This window comes from Antechinus flavipes, chromosome 2 (assembly GCF_016432865.1).
Source record: "Antechinus flavipes isolate AdamAnt ecotype Samford, QLD, Australia chromosome 2, AdamAnt_v2, whole genome shotgun sequence".
In the NCBI taxonomy this organism is placed as follows: Eukaryota; Metazoa; Chordata; class Mammalia; order Dasyuromorphia; family Dasyuridae; genus Antechinus; species Antechinus flavipes.
Genome location: NC_067399.1, coordinates 165311691 through 165330521, shown reverse-complemented (window position 1 = coordinate 165330521; position 18831 = coordinate 165311691). Strand labels below are relative to the sequence as shown.

The 18831-nt window shown below is 35.2% G+C and overlaps 1 protein-coding gene across 1 annotated transcript in view; it reads right to left on the bottom strand.

Annotated features, from left to right (window-relative positions):
• Nucleotides 1-358: 358 nt before the first annotated feature.
• Nucleotides 359-18831, bottom strand: part of SEL1L2 (SEL1L2 adaptor subunit of ERAD E3 ligase) — a 162156-nt gene continuing 143683 nt past the window's right edge. The window contains exons 18-20 of the mRNA XM_051975899.1: nt 18525-18697; nt 3199-3327; nt 359-639 (exon numbers count right to left, since the gene is read on the bottom strand). Of these exons, the coding sequence (XP_051831859.1) occupies nt 526-639; nt 3199-3327; nt 18525-18697 (416 nt within the window). The 3' untranslated portion in view covers nt 359-525. The remainder of the gene's footprint in view (nt 640-3198; nt 3328-18524; nt 18698-18831) is intronic.

The window sequence follows — 18831 nt, the reverse complement described above, 5'->3', positions numbered from 1 at the left end:
TCAGGAGGATCTTCTACAGAACTGGGTTAAAAATGATAATAAAGCTTACATGTATATTGCACTAAGTTTAAAAAGCATATTCAATCATTTTCACTTTATTCTCATAGTAATTTTGTGAAGCAGGCTGAGTAGTTGTACTAATTTTATAAATGAGAAATCTGAAAATCTCAAAACATCAAAAATCTGATTAGAACCAGATTTCTAAATCTTAGTCCCAATGCATATTCTATTGTAGCAGGTATTTCTTTCTAGAATGGTTTTTAGACTTTGTCAACTTTTTTTGTTTGTTTGTTTTTCACAAAGAGGCTGAATTTGTTGTTTGGACTTGCCTGTACTGGATTAATATAATTAACACATGTTGAAGTGGGGGATTTTTTATTATTATTAGTAGGAGAAGATTCCTAGGAATGAATGGAATCCATTAGCAGGCTCATACATGATTGGTGTTTTTCACTGGTTGAGTTCTAAGCAATTAAGTCCAGAAATGAATGGACTATACTAACAGGTTGTCATTTGATTGCTACCTTACTCTTGCCAGTTTCTAACCATTAATATCAGCAAAATAATAATGACACCAATTGTAAATAAATCCCAGTTGGGTCCGAAGGTAGCATTCAGCTGTTCCCATTTCTCACTCAGCTGTTGAGGAAAAAAGAAAATGTAGTTTAACAATGCAGATGTTGAAATTTTGAATTATTGTTTCAATGTTCTCCCTTTTTAGTCTTATCTACTTTCCCACCATAAATTCTAAGTTTTACTTCAACACAGTTGGATTGTTCTGTCCCCTGAACATAACCCGAACTTCCTAGACTCTGTACCTTTATCAATGCTTTTTCCTGTAGCTATTATAATCTTCAGCTATTAAATTCTCTGTTGTTGTTCAGTTGTTTTCAACTCATGTTCAGCTCTTTGTGATCTCATTTTGAGTTTTCTTGTCAAAGATACTGGAGTGGTTTTCATTTTCTTCTCTAGCTCATTTTACAGATGAGGAAACTGAGGCAAACAGGGTTAGGTGACATGGCCAGGGTCACACAACTAGTAAATGTTTAAGGCCAAATTTGAACCCAGGAAGATAAGCCTTCTCAGTGCTCTATCCTGTGCCACTTAACCTCTCCACGTGAATTCTTCTAACTTAAATGCCCGCCCATCAATATTAATATAAATCTTGATTCTTCTAGTCCATAAGGACTTTTTCTCCTTGAGATGTCACCTAGCATTTTGTTCTGTGCTTCTGTGTTGCCCTTAACATGTTATTATTTTGAATTATAGTGATGTGTACATATGAAATCCCCATGTGTCTCATCCAAAAAAACTTTGAATATGTTTTTTGCATATATTTATATATGTACATGTTGTTTTCCTTCTGTAGAATATAAGTTCTTTAAGGACAGGGAATATTCTGTTTTGGTAACCTTAGTGCCTAAAAATATCTGAAACATAGTAATAAATGATTATTAAGTTGAATTCCTAAGTTCTAAGTTCTACTAGGGTAGCAACTATTTCTTATATAGATAAAAACTCCAAATATACATTGAGAGGAGTTTTTAACCATTTTTTAAAATATAGTATTCTTAGTATAATGCCTTGTACACAATAAATTTTTGGGAAACTGAATTGAATTCTTTCCCCTAACATGATAGGCACACAATCTATCATCAAATCCATACTATAGGCATCAAGAAAAACCTTGTGCTTCCCTAGTATAGCCTTTAAAAGATCATTGTGAGCACCACCCTATAAAGAGGCATTAGAATGAAACAATGAGTGGAGGTTAGCAAAGTTTAAAATACAATTTCCTCCTCATTCTATACCTACACAATCCATAGGAAAGGTGTTCTTCCATCAGGGAAAATTCTAATCATTCTTTCACATTGATAGCACTAATAGGCCACAGGACTGTGGACTTCCCCAGACCTGATTATGTCACTACTTTGATACCATCAGCCTTTCTTGAATGACTGTATGATGTCACTGATGTGAGTACTGTCACCTATGCTATAGATTACAAAATTGTTTCATGCTTGCCCCTTCTGTACAACTTCACTTCACACACTCCCTTAGTTTCCTGCTTGTGATCTACCCAAACTCCCAGAGGCCATATTCTAGCTCTCTCAACTTTGTCTTTACACTAATGTAGTATATAAATTGTATGTTGATAATCTCTTGCTACATCAGTAACCCATCTTTTTTTTTTTCCTTCTCTCTGATTACATACTTTCTTTTGCATATTTCCCCTTTTGAAGTATGAAAATATTTGATCAATTACTGTCATTGCTGATTTCTATTTTTATATCATTATTTGGCTTGTAAAACATTTATTGCATTTTACCTTGTAGTATGAGATTCTTGTACATTACCATTTGGACTATATGTAAGTTCCTTGCTGGAAGGGAGTATTTATTCTTTAACTTTATCTTATAGAGACATAACTAGGAATCTCAGTATCTAGGCAACTTTAGTTTTCAGGGGGAGGAGTGTATGGAAAGTGAGAAGGGATTGATGTTAGTAGGCTATGAGAGACAGTCTTACCACAAGTGAGGGATATAGGTAATGGGCTATTCTTTTTTTCTCTTCCTCCTCCTCCCTCAATTTCCATTAGCCTAGGACCCTACATTCTCATCTTCTCCTGAAGGCTTCTTTCTCAACAAAATTCTATAGGAATGTAGTCTGGTAGAAAAGTAGAGATGTATAATAGTGGTCTCTGGACTGCTCTGAGGAGTGAATATTACCTACTCCTCTTCCTAAGATGATGGCACATACACAGCTGCTTTGCCCTACTGTCTGTTTTCTCCTTAGCACTTATTTTCCTCTTAGCACCTAGGACAGTTCCTTTGACACTGACATCCATTTGACACACAAACACACACACATACACATATGAATATATACATATATGTTTTATGTGTGTGGTATGTATGTATGTGTATTTCATTGTCACTATGTTGCAGTCAAGGTATGATGTGTCCAACTGTGACCAGTTAAAACAACATGAGTATGGAATGCTCTACCACAGATCAGGTACAAATATACATTATATATATATGTGTAAAACATGTGTATACATCAATATCTATAAATATACATTTAAAAATTTATATCTATGTAATGATTTGAGCATTTCACTTAAAAAGAGGATTACTACAAATTGAACTCCTTCCTGTCTTAAAAAATGTGTGAGAAAGTTCAAATCAGACTTACATTGTATAACATGACATCTTTGATCAAATGCATCATTTCTAGTTTCAAGAGTGCCAAGAACACTGGTATGTGGGCATCTGGGTTTGTATCAGCAGCCAAATCATATAACCTTCTGGCCAAATGAATGTCCTGGGAACACAAAAACAACAGACTTCTTGTTAAAAGATGGCAGAGTAGGTCAGAAAATTCCAAGAGCTCTCCAGATCTTTCCCACAAACAAGACAAAAAAATCACCTCAGGGCAAGCATAAAGCAGTCAAAATAAACAAGAATTGGGACAGATTCAAAGAAAAATATCAGGACAGAGGTTTGGCCCCTGTGAAGTATAAACACCTCCAGGTCAATTCCTCCAGCAGCAAATCTTGAAGGGCTAGCTAGGTTATCCGGTAGCCTTAGTTACAGCCACAGGAATTTTCACCTCCCAAATGGTGTGGGGAGTCAGGCATCTGAGTCCTGGAAAATTGAGGGGGTCTCTGCTGATAAGGGACACCAGGCCCAATAGTGCTGATGAGAAGTGGTCCTGGGTGAGAAGGAACAAACACATACCCAGAGAGTGCAGAAGCAGTGGGGCAGGGATGTTGCTGGCTATAAGCACTTACAAAAGGGCAGAGTTCTTGTTTTGTTTTCGCATTTTGCATTTAAATTTAAAATAAGTAAGGAAAGAAAAAAAGAAAAGGAACGAAGGAAAGAAGGGAGAGAGGGAAGGAGGGAAGAAAGGAGGAAGGGAATTTTAAAAATAGAATCAGTAGGGCAAATAAACTATCATTTCACATAGGGAAAAAAAAACTAGGGATTATAAAGCAAGTATTAATTTACTCTCTGCCCTTGGAATCTCTCTCTCTTTTTTTCTTTTCTTTGCTGAGGCAATTGTGATTAAGGTCCTAGGGTCACACAGCTAGGAAGTGTTAAGTGTCTAAGGCCAGATTTGATCTCAGGTCCTCTTGATTTCAGGGCTGGTGCTCTTACCCACTGCACCATCTAGCTGACCCACTACCCTTGTAACCTTAAACAGATCTTTTTTGAGCCTTGATTTTTCTCAGAAGATAAAATGAAAATACGAATATCTATCTTTCCTGCTTCAAAAGGCTGCCATGAGGATCTAATAAGAATATACCAGTAGTATGTTGAAGCAAGCTCAAACAGTTTCATGATTGTTAAATTTTCATTGTGAACCTTTTTACCCAGGAAATAAGCAAAAGCTATAAATCAAGTCTTGATGTATTCTTTATTGTCTGGACTTAAGTGATTCTGAAAATATTAATTATACGTATTAAAGTTAAGAGTATGTTTTGAGTGCTTTTCCCTCCTCAGAGAGCCAATTGTTAAATATTTCCCAGTACACACTTATTATATGTGTAAATCTACTAGCATCTTTCTGGGATGCAATCCTACTTAATGTTAGTTCTGGGTTCAACTGTGTGTTAATAAAGGCATTTTTCAAAATCAATTTCCAATTTTATGAGAAATAATTTAAAGGATTTTATTATTTTTCATTTTTTTCTTTAGTTTTGTCAATTGTGTGTGTGTGTGTGTGTGTGTGTGTGTATGTGCATGTGTTCATTATTTTGGGACTTATGTTGGAATTTTCTTCCACAAAGGGTATTGAAAGGAAATCTGCTTTTTACTATTTTTACACTATTTATTAGCTAAACTATAATATTTTCACTCTTACTAGTTAATATGCTACACATTTCATCTGGTCACCTACCTAGTCCATCTTGCCATCTGACCTGTCACCGTTGCCCTGCTTCTCATTTTAACCAGCACTCTCAGCATTAGAACTATAGAATTAATGCCCTGAGCTCTGGGGACCTTAATCTAGTCAGTTTTAAAACTCTACTTGGGGCTGTTATCTCTGAGGAATGAATGAAAGAATGAAAAGTTTCCTATTTCTAGCTAGTCCCAAACTATTAGATCAGTAATGTTAAATTCCCCAAAAGCTATATGTTGACTTAAACTACTACTAATGAATATTATCTATGTTCTTATATTTCTATCTATTTCATCAAACATTTGTCAATTACCTCTTAATTTGGTTTGGTAGGGAGTGTTGCCAGATCATTCCTGTACAGAACCACCTACTTAGTCAGATTGACATCTGATATATTGACAACCTCTCTCTTTTCTGCCTCTTATTCTGGACATCATAACTTAATTAATACTATTGCTGTTGTTTGTCCTTCCTTCTTAAAAATGACCATGATATCAGGGAGGTGATTGTATGACATTCAAGTGAATTGGTTTTAAATGAGGGAGGGCTGGGCAAAGTCACCAGTCTCACTTTCTCTTCCAGAATCATTCAGGGTCATGGCAAGATGTAGATTAGGATGACTGGAGATAGTGCTGGATGCAATGGGAGACCTTGACCTAGACTTAAGATCTTTAACAAGTCTCAGTTTGACTGAGGCAATGCCCATTCAATGATAAAGGCTAGGTAAGAAAGTCCTAGTAATAATATTTCCAGGTCAAAGGGTACATACAGTTTATAATTCTGTTCCATTAACAATGTATTAGTGTTCCAATTTTTCTATATTCCTTCCAATATTTGTCATCTTTCCCTTCTATCATTTTACCAAATTTGATAGGTATGAGATGGTATGTAGGTGGTTTTTTTTTTTTAATTTTTAATTTTTAAACAGGAATGTTAATAGACTGACCCATGGATCAATTCACTATTCCTTTGGTTCTCTGGAGGAAAATTTACTTCCCTGGGCACTACTACTCTTCTATATGTTTGGTTTTCTTCTACTAGAATATAAGCTCTCCCTGAATAGAGATATCTCACTTTTTGTATTTGTTTCCCAGGCACTTAGAACTGTACTAAAACACGTGGGATTGAATACTTATGTGTTTGGTTTTTTTTTTTTTTTTCATCTAATCATTTATGGTTGGAGCCAAATAATAGATGAAAAGGAAAAAAAAAAAAGATTTAGCTTATGCCAAAATCACTACCGTTTCTGGTAAAGCCTGAATCAATTTGCTCTGGTTTATAGGCTGGAGAAATGTTCAAAAAGAGCAAAGGTTATTTTAGGGAAGAAATGTCAGAAGGTATTTTTCTGGCTATCAATATGGCTATTTCTTTATCTTCCCTACTTTACCAGCCTGATTTAAAAAAAGGAATGAATCCTTAAAAGACTAACATATTACATATAGTTATTAAATGGCTTTACATTTCTTAGATCAATGAATAGCTGAATCATTTTTGTCACTTTTCAAATGTTGTATGGCCTTATAAATTAGATAATTTATTTGAGAAGAGGAATTTGCCTACCTCAAAATGCTTCAAATCTGTTAGAGAATTGTAACAAGATTTTCCTAGCAAAAGACTAAATGGATCTTGTAAATGTACTAATTTGTACATCTAATTCCTTCAAATTCATTTGGCATCCATTTAAAAATGCTCTGCTGATTATAACGTCTCTATCTTTTTCCTATACAAATGGCATATTTAATTCAAAAGGAAGTTCACCAGAAATCAGTGTTTGTTGTAGACAGATAAATGTCAGACATTTAACTAGGCAATAATTCTTAATTTATTCCTCAAGACAAATAGCTCCATTATTGAGTTGTTAATGCAAAAGAGTAAACTTTTTTGGAGAAGTATCTCAAAAGTTCATCATAGTTATTTCCTGGCCTCTAGGCAATACTGTGAACAAACTATCTGGAAAAGGAATATATCTTTTTCCTCTTTACTAGTCAAAGAAAAAAAATTCAGAACCTCCCTTGGAAATGAATGAAAATTATATAGGAGATTTATATCATCTGAAGTCCGGAAATGAAAATGCATTTGGAAGTGTCACTAGAGGTCACCTAATCTAATTTGCTCATTTTACAGGGAAGGAGGCTGAGACCAGAAGTTAAAGAATTTGTTCACAGTCACAAAGGTATTAACTGGCAGAGCTGGAATTCAAATCCAAAGTTTTAGATTCTAAACTCAGTACCTTTTCCACTATAGAGCAGGAGTTTTTATTAATAAATAAAATGTTAAAAATAAAAACCCATTTTATTAATTAATAAGATTAATATCTTGTCTTTCAAAGTCTGGTGAAACCAATGGACTCTATTTGACAATAATTCTTTTTTGGCAATTGGGGTTAAGTGACTTGCCCAGGGTCACACAGGAAGTATTAAGTCAAATTTGAACTCAGGTTCTCCTAACTTCAGGGCTGGTACTCTATCCACTGCTCCACCTAGCTGCCCCAACAAATAATTTTTTGTTTTGTTTTGTTTTTCAACAATTTGATAGTTCAAGGTAATTTCTTTCTTTTTCTTTCTTTTTTTTTTTTAGTAATTGTATATAACTTTTTATTGACAGAACCCATGCCAGGGTAATTTTTTTTTTACAACATTATCCCTTGCACTCTCTTCTGTTCCAATTTTTCCCCTCCCTCTCTTCACCCCCTCCCCTAGATGGCAAGCAGTCCTATATATGTTAAATATGTTGCCATATATCCTAGATAAAATTTATGTTTGCAGAACCGAATAGTTCTCTTGTTGCACAGGGAGAATTGGATTCAGAAGGTAAAAATAACCCAGGAAGAAAAACAAAAATGCAAATAGTTTACATTCATTTCCCAGTGTTCTTTCTTTGGGTGTAGCTGTTTCTGTCCATCATTTATCAATTGAAACTGAGTTAGATCTCTTTGTCAAAGAAATCCACTTCCATCAGAATACATCCTCATATAATATCGTTGTCGAAGTGTATAATGATCTCCTGGTTCTGCTCATTTCACTTAGCATCAGTTCATGTAAGTCTCTCCAAGCCTCTCTGTATTCATCCTGCTGGTCATCCCTTGCAGAACAATAATATTCCATAACATTCATATACCACAATTTACCCAGCCATTCTCCAATTGATGGGCATCCATTCAATTTCCAGTTTCTAGCCACTACAAACAGGGCTGCCACAAACATTTTGGCACATACAGGTCCCTTTCCCTTCTTTAGTATTTCTTTGGGATATAAGCCCAATAGAAACACTGCTGGATCAAAGGGTATGCACAGTTTGATAACTTTTTGGGCATAATTCCAGATTGCTCTCCAGAATGGCTGGATTCGTTCACAACTCCACCAACAATGCATCAGTGTCCCAGTTTTCCCGCATCCCCTCCAACATTCATCATTATTTTTTCCTGTCATCTTAGCCAATCTGACAGGTGTGTAGTGGTATCTCAGACCCAACAAATAATTCTTAAAAAATTATTATTTCAAAGAAATATAGTTTAGTTTGAGATTAGTAAAAAAAGATAGATTTTCTCCTTACCCAGTTTAATGGGTATAAACCTGAAATCTGTCTGTGCCTTCCAGGTTAAGAAGCTCTCTATTACAGCATATTGTCAGGCTTCTATTTAGTTAACTGTGAAAACAATGTACATCTTTATATTTTTACTGATAACTTCCTTAATTAGGTTAGTATAGAACCAAGAATATCTATATTCTAGTTTCGAGTTTAGGTTAGGATCTTACTTCATTTTGTTTTAAATTAAATGACCCAACTTCTTAGTTGCTGGCTCTATTCCCTCTCTCTGTTCTTTCCTTTGGGAAGTCATGAATGCCATAGTGAAATCCTCATTAAGCTGGTCACTGCTCTTCCACAGTCAACTCAGTCAGTGACCAATTTGTGACCCTGGCTCTATTCTTTTTGGAGTTTTTCAGCTCACAAACTTTGGTTATCTTTAAGATCTCTCTATAATGAACCCTGGCTCCTAAGTAGTGGGAAGATGTGTTTTAAAAATATATCTGTATAGGCCTCTTCCTTTCTTCTATGTACCTTCTATGACAAAAGTTTTAGCAATAAATACTTCAAGCAAAAAAAGAATCAGAGTTGTGATATTGTATTGTTATAACTATTTCTTTTGGGGGCATTTAATCTTATGATTTGTTATAAGGGAATGGATGTTTTCTTCCACAATCTAGATGGAGAAATAAGAAGATGAGGACCTTTTTGTCACCCACCTGCTAGAGCTTTTCCTTTTCAGGTTCTCTTTTGTCTACTAAGGGCCTATTTATATATACACAATGTTTTCCAGCTAGATTATAAGCATCTCTTGCCTCTGTAACTGGTCCCTATGTAGTCTTAAGGCTTCATTCGCCATTTTCCCTCCTAACTCCACTACTTGAACCTTTCCTCTCCTATCTCCTCAAAGGATTTGTTCTATTGATGATTCTTTTCCTCTAGTTTTCATCTTTAGCTACTACTTCTATTCCTCCTTTTTTGCTACTTTGAAAAGTGTCCAAAACTGATCTCTCATTCATTATTTAACAAACAACTTTATATATACTGAGGAAATAAAGATTTTAAAAAGATATGGTCTTTACCCTTAAGGAACTTAAATTCTTCTATAAAATATATAATTTCTGCATACAATATCAAGCATAGGGAAAATCCAGACAAAATGCAGGAGAAATATTTGAGGAGGGAAAAAGCACATTGTAGAGGGTCTTATAAGAAAAGTGGGTTTATATTTTATACTAGAAGCAATAGCTAGGTACTGATGGTTTTTGAGCAAAAAAGTATTATCAATGCAGGGAGTAAAAAGACAAAGATGATGTAAAAGTTTCAAGCCTGAGTGCCATATAGGGCAGTGTGTGCCATCTCAGAATAGAGATGTTGAGGAGGGATAGATTTAGGGAGGGAAATTACAAATTCAAGTTATAATCACATCTCGTGTGTGTGTGTGTGTGTGTGTGTGTGTGTGTGTGTGTGTGTGTGTGTGTGTGATAGTTTAGTAATTTACTGTTATGGTATATTGTATAGTATTTGCCTCTTAATTTGTTTGCTATCTTCTAATTTTATCTTTCCAATCCATCCTTCACATAGCTACGAAAAAGATCTTCCTTTGGAAACATGAAATAAAAAAGAAAAGTTATAGCTAAAAAATTCATGTTTCCTAAAGTATGGGCAAAAAGTCCTTCACAAGAACCTTTAGTGGCTCCCTACTGTCTTTAAGGGGGATTGTACAAATCCCTCTGCCTTTAAAGATTCTATCTACCTTTGCATAAATTACTTTGCATTTTTCTCTTTCATTCTAACCAAATTAAAATAGCTTCAGCATATCATCTCCTATCTCCATGGATGTGAATGGACAATTTTCCATGTTTGGAATTCACTTCTTTTACTTCATTTCTCTTAGAAATCTCTTCCTTCAAAGGTGACTGGTGCACAGAGGCCACCCCTTCTCGTAAAGCCTTCCAGTGCTCCCTCTCCACCTCTACTGCAGTTTTAAAGTGCTTTTTTTTTCCTCTCAAAATTTCATAGACTACTATAGTCGTTAGGATTTCAAGAAACTTCAAGATCTCATATTTAGTTGATTTAACTACAGGATTTATTGAGTGATAAACAAACCACATGGGCATGATCTCATACAAGAAGACATTATTTCACTGCTAACTGCTTTGTCTGACAATAGAAAATGAAGTTGTAAGTTAACTGTACCCAGATACTATTAGCCTGGCCACTCACCGGAGAACTTAGTGGCTATGCAGTTTATATTGAGGAAGACAAAGATTTGGGAGCTTCTTCCACATGGAGGTCAGATGAGATTGAAACACAGGGTTTGGCAAAATATCTCTGGAGACAGGGGTATTTAGGGATGTTCATCACTCAGATCCATTCTCTCCATCTGTATGTCTCCCTCCCCTGAAAAAATGGTGTTCAATTTAGCCTCCTCTGCATCAACTACATTTCTGGATCTCTCTCATGCTCCTTCACATTCTACTTTGCATTAGTTTTCTGTGTACCTGTATTCTGTTAGTAGAATGTAAACTCCGTGAGGATAAAAGTTGTGCCAGGTTTTTGTTTGTTTTTAATCTTTGTACTTCTGTAGCACCCACTGGAGCAGTATGTGCTTTTAGAATGGAACTGAGTTGGAAAGCAGGATTTGCAGACATCAGAAGTGTGACATCCCTCCTCTAATCCTACAGCCTTTCAATTCTAGCACCTTCCCTCCATCAATTATCTCCTATTTATCCTGTATATGGATTGCTTTGTATATATTTGCTTGTTGTTCCCCTCCCTTCTAATAGATTACAAGTTTCTTGAGAACAGAGACTGCCTTTTGCCTCTTTTTATATGCCCAGTATTTAGCACAGTGCTTGGATATAATAAGCACTTATAAATGTTTATTGAATTGAATTAAATTAATCCCCTACGTCCTTGGGTCCCCCTCAGTCAGATTTCTTCCCCATGGAAGAGTCTATGAGTGGCAGAAGATTTGGGACCTAAGAAACAGTTAGTTGTCCAATTTGTTTGGAATGCTTAATGGTGGAAGCAGTGAGAAGAGTGATGTCAGATAAATGGAAAACTTTGTAGAGCTGATTAAGGAGATTGGACTTTGTTAGGCAATGGGGAGTCACTGGATGTTTTAGAGCAGAGGAGTAACAGATGAGGGCTGTGCCTGAAGGTAGCTACTCTAGCAGTAGTATGGCATGGGTGGGAAGTTGAGATGATTTTTATGACTCCTAAAATAGATGAAGGAAAAGGACTTGTGACTCTAAAGCCCTTCCCACCTCTAAATCAATGATCCTATACTTCGAGAGATGGTTGACCATTTTAGCATCTTTGCCAAGAAAAACCCAAATCTGATCATGAAGAATCGGACCCAATGAACATACTCCTCTGGGAAACTAAATGAGGATAACAGACCAGAGAATTGAAGGAAAATGGCACGAAGTTTTATTCATAATAACATTTTAAAGCTATTTCAGAGTAGTATATTAAGGAAACAATTTCATAAGAAAAATGAGTATTTAACCTATTATTCCCGGCATTGGTTTTTTATTGGGGCTAAATCTGGGACCAGAGATTTTAGAAGTGAGTCTTCTGACTGAATTACTAGGGGATAACCTATGTACTTTGTCTTTTTCTCAGTTTCTTCTTCTATATTCACATAATTGCAGGTTTATATGATGATTAACTAATAAGAGGTGATTGTGAAGCACTGTGCTATGTCAAAACTAACTAATAACTAGATGAGTTAAAGACTGAGAAAAGCCTTAGCATTTTAATTTCTTTTGCTCTCATTAATCATCCTTGGATTATGCTTTGGGCTTTTAATTATTATCATATTCATTTCAGCAATAGGAATCTATGGTACCTCCTAATTAGTTTGAATATGAGATAGTATAATAAACTTTGCCCCTTGGCACCTAGTTATTTTTCTTGTTACTAAACAAAAATCAATTAAAGACAAAGTATGCTGACCCCTCATCACCTAACTTAAAAATTTTAATATCTAGATGTGTTGTTCCTAGTCTACGTAATTTAATTTTTAAAAGACTATAGAAAAAATGGCAAGTGTGACTTGAATGAGATTGATAATAATGAAGCATTCATGATTTAAAGGGAACCATGACATAAAAGAACAGAAGAGCTGATGGGGGAGTATTCAAAGACTTTCTATAAACATGAAATGTATAAAACATGAAAACCTATGCCAACTAACTATTACTATTTGACATTATGAAATAAGTACCATGTGAGAGAGGCTATTAATGATTCCAAGGAAGAAAATACGACTCTCTGACACATACAGCCATTGTTGTTATTTGTTCCTCTTGAAGAGGACCATTTGAGAGTTAGAAAACACAACTGAGATCTAGAAAAAGGAATTTTTCCCTTCCTGCTTCACACTAGCAATCATTCTATCCTAAAGGAAAGTGAAAAAATGGGCTTTTAAGAGTCAATGGAGGACGCAATTACTTTTTCATGTCTAAGAAGTCAACTCATTTCAAATTCATTATGCATTTCTCCAATCATCTACTTTATAATTTTGAGTTGTAGGCTGTCTAGACCGAAGCTACATGCCCAGGATTCTCTTCATTCGCTAATATCCATATTTATCAGCTTTATCCTTCCAAATCCCTACCTAAATCTGTCCTACCTTATCCTATATTTCCACTGTCTTTTCTGGAACCCCTATTCAATTGTTAACAAATTACTCTTTGTATTAGATTGGTTTCTTCATATTCTTCCCTCCAATTATTCTGTGTGTTGGAGATCACCTAACATGGACGCTACTTCCCAACCACATGGTAGAGAAACCTCCCAAAAGCACTTTCTTGGTGTCTCCTACAAGGCTATCACCACACCCATTCTACTGAAGCAGATCAAGGAGTAGTAATTTTAAAAGTTGATCAGCATTAAAAATAGAGATAACCCTAAACATGCACTCAAGCTTCTGTTGAGTTAGAAATAATCTTAATGCCTTTGTAATGGGAAAAAAAGAAAGTAAAAGAAGGGCTATTAATTCTTCCAATAATAGAATATTGGGGTTCCCTCCAACATATTTTTTCAATGCCTGTCCATGACAGTGGGCCGATTAAAAATTATTTTAAATCAGGACAAAGTCACAAATCTCTCTCTTTATTTTTTTTTATTTGACAAACTTCATAAAGCAGGAGAGGAAAGGATTAAGTGAATATCGTATTTTTGTTCAGTCATTCAGTCATTTCAAGAGTCTTTGTGATCCCATTGCGGCTTTTCTATGCAAAGATTGCGGAATGGTTTGCTTTTAGCTTCTCTAGCTCATTTTACAGATAAGGAAAATGAGGTAAACAAGGTTGCACAGTTAGTAAGTGCCTGAGGCCACATTTGAATTTGTGGCTTCCGGATTCCAGATCAAGTGCTTGATCCCTGAGCCACTTAACTGCCTCCTGACTATTTTATTGCCCCTTAAAATTGAGCTAATTGCAATTACCGGGTGTGGTTTTTTAAGTTACTATGGAGAAAAAAAAGGCTTGGGAGGAGAAAATATGGCAAAGAATGTTGGCAGCTCAACTATCCCTTCTCAGTGACAAATACCACCATCACAACCTATTGTTAGCAAAAACAGTTTCTGACTTCAAGTACCTTACATGCTAAGACAGTGGATAAGATATTTCACTGAGATGTATTCTTTTATTCATATGAAATCATTATAGTGATTATCAGCAAATGACATTTCTTTTTTTCCTTTACAAATCCTATAATAATAATAATAGCTAGCATTTATAGAGCACTTTAAGATTTGCCAAGCATCTTACATATATTATTTCAGTTAAGCCTGCATTCTTTTTTTTAACATTACATTTTCTCATTTTTAACATTGGGAAATTATGAATATAAGTTCTGACTGATCTCTGATTCAAATGACCTTTCTAGAATGATACATTATATTATGCCATTTATCATATTTTATTCTTCTTTAAGAATTGAAATTAAAATGGGGGTGGCAATAGATAAAAGGAAATTCATGGGTAATCCCAAATTCTTTTTCAGCTATTAATTTCTCTCCTCCCTTTAAAATTTTGTCATTGGCTTTGGAAAGTAGGGGAATGGATTTGTTTGAATTCAACTTTTTTATTTGTGATAGAAAAGCTAACGAAAAATGGGAGGTCAAAAGACAGGAGGAAAACAGTCGGCCTTGGACAAACCATCCATTGGTTAATAAGTACTGGAGGATGAGAGATTTGGCTTCAGTGTGAGCCTCTTCTGATTTTTCACATTTTCCTTCCTCCAGTGCTAGTAATAATTATCAATTACCAGCAGTTTTCAAGTGGAGAAGAGGCTAATCAAGAAGTGCATGAAATCCTTCACAGAATCACAGAAATTAAAGAGAACTCAGAATCTATTTAGTCCAATACCAGACAAGTGCTTATTCAACTCAAAGGCTTCAAGTGAGAGGGAACCTACTAGCTCTCTAGGCAGTTCATGCTATTTCTGGAGAACTTCAATTGTTAAGAAACTTTGTCTTACATCAGATGTAAATCTAGCGCTTTGCAACTTCTACATATCCAGTTCATATTGTTTCTGCCCTCTGGGGCCAAGCAAAAGCAATCAAATCTCTCTTCTATGTGACAATCTATCAAGTCTTTGAGGATGACTATCCTGTCCAACCTTCCTTCCAACTGCCAGTCTTTTCTTCTGCCTGCTAAATTCTTTCAATTAATCTCAACCAAGATAAATTTGAGACCCTATGCCATCTCAGCTGCTTTCTCCTGGACGATGTCCAGCTTACCAGCTTGTCTTACCTAAACACTAGCACTCAGAAATGAACACAATAGTGTGAGCAGATGGAGTCAAATGGGATGTCCTAATTCCTGAATGTTATGCTTCTGTTAATGTAAACTCAATCCATATTAGCTTTTGGGCTGTCCTAATTTCCATATGGCTTGCCTTAATGGCTAGAGAAACATTCAAAAGACACATATATTTCAACGAATGGAACTTATAATCAAGCCTCACAATGTTTTCTGTGAAATTTTCCTTGGTTGCCCCAGCCTGAAGTGATTCCTGTCTATTATGAAATCCTATTATATTTATTGTTCATAGCCATCGTTTGACACAATATATATTGCATTATATTGTTCATTTTCTTTTTGTATGTGTGTGAACCCTCTTCCCCATCCCTAATTAAATTATTAGCTTTTGAGGGCAAACACTATATGGTATACTTCTTCTTTGTGTCTTTCTTAGTGCTTTGTTTATAAAACAATAATTTTTTTTAAACCCCTCCATATAAAGTCTGAATGCTTTTTAATCTCTTTATTACTTGAACTAGGGCTGAGATGAAAGATGGCTATAGAACATACAACCAACCAAGCACATAATCAAGATTTGACTACAGTTTGATATTATAGCAGCTATAGTAAGGAGTTTTATCAGGGGATTTTGGATCAATTGAGCCCACTCACCAAAATTAAGGGTGCTAGCCACCAAGTAGCTTATTTTTGGTTATTTCAAGGAAATTAAATTTTAAGCAATCCATTTGCATCTTATTAAGAGTTAAGCATTGATTGACATAATATACTAGACTTGCCTTTGATTGTATGTTACTCTAAAACCTTTTGTCTGTTGTTTGTCTATTCAATTTTTAACTAGGGAATTGAATAATCTCAAGATAGTTGAGCCAAAATAGCCAGCTTTTAAGAGCACTTCTAGCAGAGTTTAGCAAATGGGAGTAAATGGAATTTCTTTCTTCCCTGTCCTCTCCACTGGCAATGATTTCTCACAACAGAAACACACAGCCATTGGAGATAAGGGGTTGAAAATAGCTTAAGAGGAGCATTCAAGGATGCTGCTTCCTGAACTTTAACCTCCTATAGAAGGTTAAAAAAACTCCTCTAGACTTGTGGAAGAGGAAGGAATTTATGATCAAAGAAGAACTAGAGATCTTTATTGATCACAAAATAGAACATTTTGATTATGTCAAATTGAAAAATTTTTGTACAAACAAAACTAAAGCAGACAAGGTTAGAAGAGAAGCAATAAACTGGGAAAACATTTTTACAGTCAGAAGTTCTGATAAAGGCCTCATTTACAAAATATATAGAGAATTAACTCTAATTTATAAGAAATCAAGTCATTCTCCAATTAATAAATGGTCAAAGGATATGAACAGACAATTCTCAGATGAAGAAATTGAAACTATTTCTAGCCATATGAAAATATGCTCCAAGTTATTATTAATCAGAAGAATGCAGATTAAGACAACTCTGAGATACCACTACACACCTGTCAGACTGGCTAGAATGACGGGGAAAGATAATGTGGAATGTTGGAGAGGATGTGGGAAAACAGGGACACTGATACATTGTTGGTGGAATTGTGAACACATCCAGCCATTCTGGAGAACAATCTGGAACTATGCTCAAAAAGTTATCAAACTGTGCATACCCTTTGATCCATCAGTGTTTCTACTGGGCTTATATCCCAAAGAGATACTAAAGAAGGGAAAGGGACTTGTATGTGCAAGAATGTTTGTGGCAGCCCTGTTTGTAGTGGCTAGAAACTGGAAAATGAATGGATGCCCATCAATTGGAGAATGGCTGGGTAAATTGTGTTATGGAATATTATTGTTCTGTAAGAAATGACCAGCAGGATGATTTCAGAAAGGCCTGGAGAGACGCACATAAACTGATGCTGAGTGAAATGAGCAGGACCGGGAGATCATCATATACTTCAACAACAGTACTATATGATGATCAATTCTGATGGACGTGGCCATCTTCAGCAATGGGATGAATCAAATCAGTTCCAAAAGAGCAGTAATGAATTGAACTAGCTACACCCAGTGAAAGAACTCTGGGAGATGACTATGAACCACTACATAGAATTCCCAATCCCTATATTTTTGTCCGCCTGCATTTTTGATTTCCTTCACAGGCTAATTGTACACTATTTCAAAGTCTGATTCTTTTTGTACAGCAAAATAACGGTTAGGACATGTATACATATATTATATTTAACTTATACTTCAACATATTTAACATGTATTGGTCAACCTGCCATCTGGGGGAGGGGATGGGGGAAGAAGGGGAAAAGTTGGAACAAAAGGTTTTGTAACTGTCAATGCTGAAAAACTGCCCATGCATATATCTTGTAAATAAAAAGCTATAATTTTAAAAAGGGGGGGGGGAAGAAAACTCAGAAAAAAAAAAAATTAAACAGAAAAAATTAAAAAAAAAAAATCTCTAGAAGTTCAAAAAAGAAGATAGCTGACATCCAAAAAGGAGATTCAAGACTGTGAAGGAGCAGAAGTGAGGGGTTTCTTCTTGTAAGGGGTTAAGCATGTTCTTTTTGAAAGAATTTATTAATTCCTTACCAAGGATTTTGATTTAGGCAGAAGTTGGAGGCTATGGATGCTGTAGCCAACCAGCAAAGCTATGGGACTTACAGTCATCAGGTCCAATGGACCTGGAAGAACAATATACCTAGTCAAAATTTCTAGTTTGGAATTTCAGCTTGGAAACATGATAAGAGGATGTCAGTGGAGTAACTGCACCAGAAGTGTGAACTGCCCATTTACACTGTTTCTTCACATCAGGGCCCTTCTTGGCTACACTCTGTAATTGCTCAGTCTCTCCATTGATGGTATATATGTTTTTGGGACAGTGCTGTTCTTTTTTGGTGGGGAGAAGCATATTTTATTATATGATAATCCAGAAAATACCTTTGTATTTTGACTATCAAGAGATAAAATTATTAGTGGAGACTAATGAAATATAGTTTTAGGAGAATCTTCTATGGGATGTGACCTTTGTGCCTTAAGAATGCAAAAACATCTTATATTCTTTATTTTATATTCCATTTCTTTCTTAGATATTCTACTATATTATATTAATCATTCTTAGATTCTATTAACATTCTTATATTTTATACATTTTATATTCCTTAATTTATAAAAACTAACATTTTATATTCCTTATGTAATATATATTCTTACCTATGCTATACATCATACATAATGTATTTCTTTATATTTTATATCAAGCTAACATTTATATTCCTGATTTCTCTTCCCCCCCCTTACATCATCTATATAACATTATTCCCACATTAGTAGTCACCTTTGAAATCCCTAAGCCATGCTCATACATGTATGCCAGATTGAACATAGCCTGGGCACTGTGATATTTATCTACCGCAATGCTGTAATGAGTCACCGCTGTTTGATAATCTCTCTTTGTTCCATGGCCATAGTAGTGGTAATCTCCAATTTTAATTCTAGCCAATGCATTGCCTGTTAGAAATAATAAAAAGCAGAGAGAAATCATGACAACCAAAATCATTCTATTAATTTTTATCTATCTCTAATTATTTGACATATTATTCTTGTTTTAGTTTCTTAACTATAACTATTTCAAAAAAAAAATC